The sequence below is a fragment of the Perkinsus marinus genome, assembly GCF_000006405.1.
Source record: "Perkinsus marinus ATCC 50983 genomic scaffold scf_1104296969090, whole genome shotgun sequence".
NCBI lineage: Eukaryota > Perkinsozoa > Perkinsida > Perkinsidae > Perkinsus > Perkinsus marinus.
The window spans coordinates 344,550-347,913 of NW_003202922.1; the positions used below are offsets into that span (position 1 = coordinate 344,550).

The 3,364-nt window shown below is 49.1% G+C and overlaps 3 protein-coding genes across 3 annotated transcripts in view; all 3 read left to right on the plus strand.

Annotated features, from left to right (window-relative positions):
* Nucleotides 1-274, plus strand: part of Pmar_PMAR002937 (hypothetical protein) — a gene marked incomplete at both ends in the record, with an annotated part of 462 nt that extends 188 nt beyond the window's left edge. Inside the window, one exon of the mRNA XM_002768103.1 lies at nucleotides 89-274. Within this exon, the coding sequence (XP_002768149.1) occupies nucleotides 89-274 (186 nt within the window). The remainder of the gene's footprint in view (nucleotides 1-88) is intronic.
* Nucleotides 275-591: 317 nt separating this feature from the next.
* Nucleotides 592-1,383, plus strand: Pmar_PMAR002938 (hypothetical protein; the record flags this gene model as incomplete). The annotated part of the gene is made up of 1 exon (XM_002768104.1): nucleotides 592-1,383. One exon carries the CDS (start codon nucleotides 592-594, stop codon nucleotides 1,381-1,383), a length of 792 nt encoding a protein of 263 aa, XP_002768150.1.
* A 1,221-nt stretch (nucleotides 1,384-2,604) lies between these two features.
* The window catches only part of Pmar_PMAR002939 (hypothetical protein), a gene marked incomplete at both ends in the record, with an annotated part of 881 nt that continues 121 nt past the window's right edge, over nucleotides 2,605-3,364 (plus strand). Inside the window, 4 exons of the mRNA XM_002768105.1 lie at nucleotides 2,605-2,626; nucleotides 2,842-3,048; nucleotides 3,099-3,240; nucleotides 3,314-3,364. The exon at nucleotides 3,314-3,364 is cut by the window's right edge and continues 4 nt beyond it. Of these exons, the coding sequence (XP_002768151.1) occupies nucleotides 2,605-2,626; nucleotides 2,842-3,048; nucleotides 3,099-3,240; nucleotides 3,314-3,364 (422 nt within the window). The remainder of the gene's footprint in view (nucleotides 2,627-2,841; nucleotides 3,049-3,098; nucleotides 3,241-3,313) is intronic.

Sequence of the window (3,364 nt, forward strand, 5' to 3'; positions counted from 1 at the left end):
AGTAGTAGTAGTAGTAGTAGTATTAGTAGTAGTAGTAGTAGTGGTAGTAGTAGTAGTAGTAGTAGTAGTGTCACCACTGGGTCCTCAGACAGCAGCAATGTTGCTGGCAAACCCCGAGATAAGGTCATCGGGGCAGACTCTAGAAGATATATGGAAGTTGGCCGAGGAGATAGTTGCGAAACGGCAAAGGTCGGACACGCATATCCCCGCGAGCTCATCAACTCCTAGGACTAGTCAAGGTAACACTCTTACTATGACCAACATCTTGGAGTAGTTCTCTCAGATAGTATGCCTCCGTCGAGTTCACCGATGAGCACTCCTCCTGGCATGGGGAGCGTCGAAGCAGAGCCTTTCGCGCCTATCAGCGTGATGAACCCTGTTAGTGCTGGAGGACGAAATGCGACATACTCGATGCCATCAGCTGACCCCTACACTACTGCGACGCTACCTCAAGTGAGTCGATCTGTTAGAGGCATCACGGCAAGTCATAAGCCGGGGCTGGCATCATCGAGTGCTCGACTGAGGAGGAGGTCACAACCCAACGTTTCGAATGCCATCACGATGGACCCTTCTGATCCACGCACAACTCTCATGTTAAAGAACATTCCCAATAAGTACACTCGGCAGCTCCTGGTCAACGAGGTGATGGCTCGTATGCCGGTGGGGTCCTTTGACTTTGTGTATATGCCAATTGACTTCCGTTCGCGGTGCAATTTCGGCTATGCTTTCGTCAACGTCACTGAGCCCAAGTACACTCATATGTTCTTCAACGCCTTTAAGAATTCCCGACTACCTGGGGTCAAGAGTAGTAAGGTATGCGAGGTCGTTTACGCTCGAGTTCAGGGTCTGCAAGCGAATGTCAATAGGCTCATCAACTCCCCCATCCTCGACTGCACGCCTGCTGATGATGACGATGCCCTCCCGTTGGTGTTTGGCGACCATAACGAGCAAATCCCCTTCAAAAAACTGGCGCAGATGAGGAGAGAGCGCCAAATGCAGATCCGAGCTGGCAAACGAGGCCACCATGCAAAACAGCCTACGACCATCCATGAGAATTCGCAGTTGCCAGCGACGACTTCTACGGCTAGTGACACGTGGGTGCCCACCATTTCGAGTGTCCCTAGCGGCCCGGGGTTGGAGTCGTTATTATGGGATACCATGCCCCTCGATGACACCAGCAGCTTCGTGTCGGCCCCTACTCTGTTGTTTGGTGCTAACGGTGGACAATATGGTGGTATGTCGAGTATGACAGGAACCTCTGCAAGGCTTGTCGAGGAGGAGCAGGGTGACCATCACAACAACATGCTCCAAAGCCCGGACTGGCAACCATGTGATACGGACCGTTTGGTGTTGGACTCTCTGAATATGCTGAGTCTCGAGTAGGAGTGGTATGGTGATCCAAGGGTATGGTGATCTTCCTCGTTGATTACCACAATCTTGTAAGATTATAAGAAGGCTACTGCCTTCCCCTTCAGACTAGTATTGTATCTTCATCGTTGTTAGTACTTAACCTCTTCGTCAGGTGGGGTGGCCGATGGTGACACCATTTCACACTATACACTCTTGTCACTATAACTCCAGTGATTTCTATGCATCATCACACGGCCACCTCGGAAGGGTAGCATCTTGTCATATTGCCGATGGCGATGTCTTTGTTGTCGGCGCTATTTTCCCACAATGTTTGATGTTACAGATGATGATTACGAGGGATCGATGATGGTAGCGGTAGTAGCATTTTGTATAGCCTTATACAATAATTTTCGACCTTCTTGCAGGACTCATTTCTCGGGACGGAAGCCAGTGAGGGTTGCTCAGTGTCGCTGTACTGTTCGCATTGACGATGCCACGTGGCCTCGTGTTGTTGTTATTGAAGATCGTCCCTCGTCGTTGCCTCAGTGTCCCTTATATAGACTCTTTTTCTCTCCGTAAAAGTTGTTATATTTACCTAGGTGTTATCCTGCCATTTCCTCAACCCTTATCTCAGCCCAGTGTTACAGTGTGCCAATGCTTTCCGTTGTTCATGGTAGTTCATGTTCTGATTTTTACAGGATTGGTTCACTAACTTGTTATAGGTACGCCTTGCTCGATGGTCTTCCCATAAGGTTTACCTCTCAGCCTAGTGCGGCGAGCAGTACTACTGGTAATATAAATTTCCTATGGGTTTGCTCTTCTGGGAAGGCCTTGTTTGGTGACAGTACATCGGGCAGAGTCCCCAGAAGCATCTGAGGAGGGCAGATGCGTGATTAGCATTAGGGAATTGATCAGTAGTAGTCTTCATGGGCCGTAGGGGCTAATACTCTACAATAGAGTTCGTTTTGAAGGGCGGTGCCAAGTCAGGCGTGTCGAGTTGCTGTTATATGGGTAGCACTCGGACGTAGTAGCCTCCTTTGCTACCACTACGTGAATGGCATATTATGGTGGTGGTGTTGGCGGCACTGCATCATCATCATCATCATCGTCACAGTTCATGCAGCAGGGGGTAGTGGCTTCCGCCGCTCCACAGTACTCCCTCGCCTCCTCGCCACCCAATAATAGTACTACTACGACCCCCCAGCAATATCAGGCAACAGCACCGGCGTCGGCAGGGACGGGGGGTTACTATCAATGGGATGGTGCACGTCAACAGGTAGTAGTAGTAGTAGTAGTAGTAGTAGTAGTAGTAGTAGTAGTAGTAGTAGTAGTAGTAGTAGTAGTAGTAGTAGTAGTAGTAGTAGTAGTAGTAGTAGTAGTAGTAGTAGTAGTAGTAGTAGTAATAGTAGTAGTAGTAGTAGTAGTAGTAGTAGTAGTAGTAGTAATAGTAGTAGTAGTAGTAGTAGGGGGCTGTCCTTATGTGGTAATAAGTTGCTGAGGTACTGGAATACCTCCGGGATGGATCTAGCAAGGGCCTCATGACCGTGTTCAAAGTTGCTCCTGATGGCATGCAGTTCGCTGTATCTAAAATGACCTGGAGGAGACGTTGGATGCTAGGGCTCGAGACTAGGGGTGTAATAAGCCTGGATAAGGGAGCTGCTGAGGCGATAAGAAGGAAGAAGAGTCTATTCGCTGCGGGTAGTAAAGGCGAGGCTGCAAGAGTGCTATTATTGGTGAATACGTTGTAGGGATCACTCGCGTCACAGGCAGTTTCCATCGTGATGATTGCGTGTCGCTGGTCGAGGCTGAAACCGGCGAGGAAATCGCTCGAGGTGTGGTAAACCTTCGAGATTTTGAAGTGGAGAAAATCAGAGGACATAAATCGTCCGAGTGAGTTCAAAGGGAACAAGGGTCTTCCTATTGATTTGGTAAAGGTATGGAGAACTGCTGGGCTGCGTTGTAGCTCCGGAAGTCGCTTACAGAGAAAATATAATTCTCACGACGGGAGCTCTCG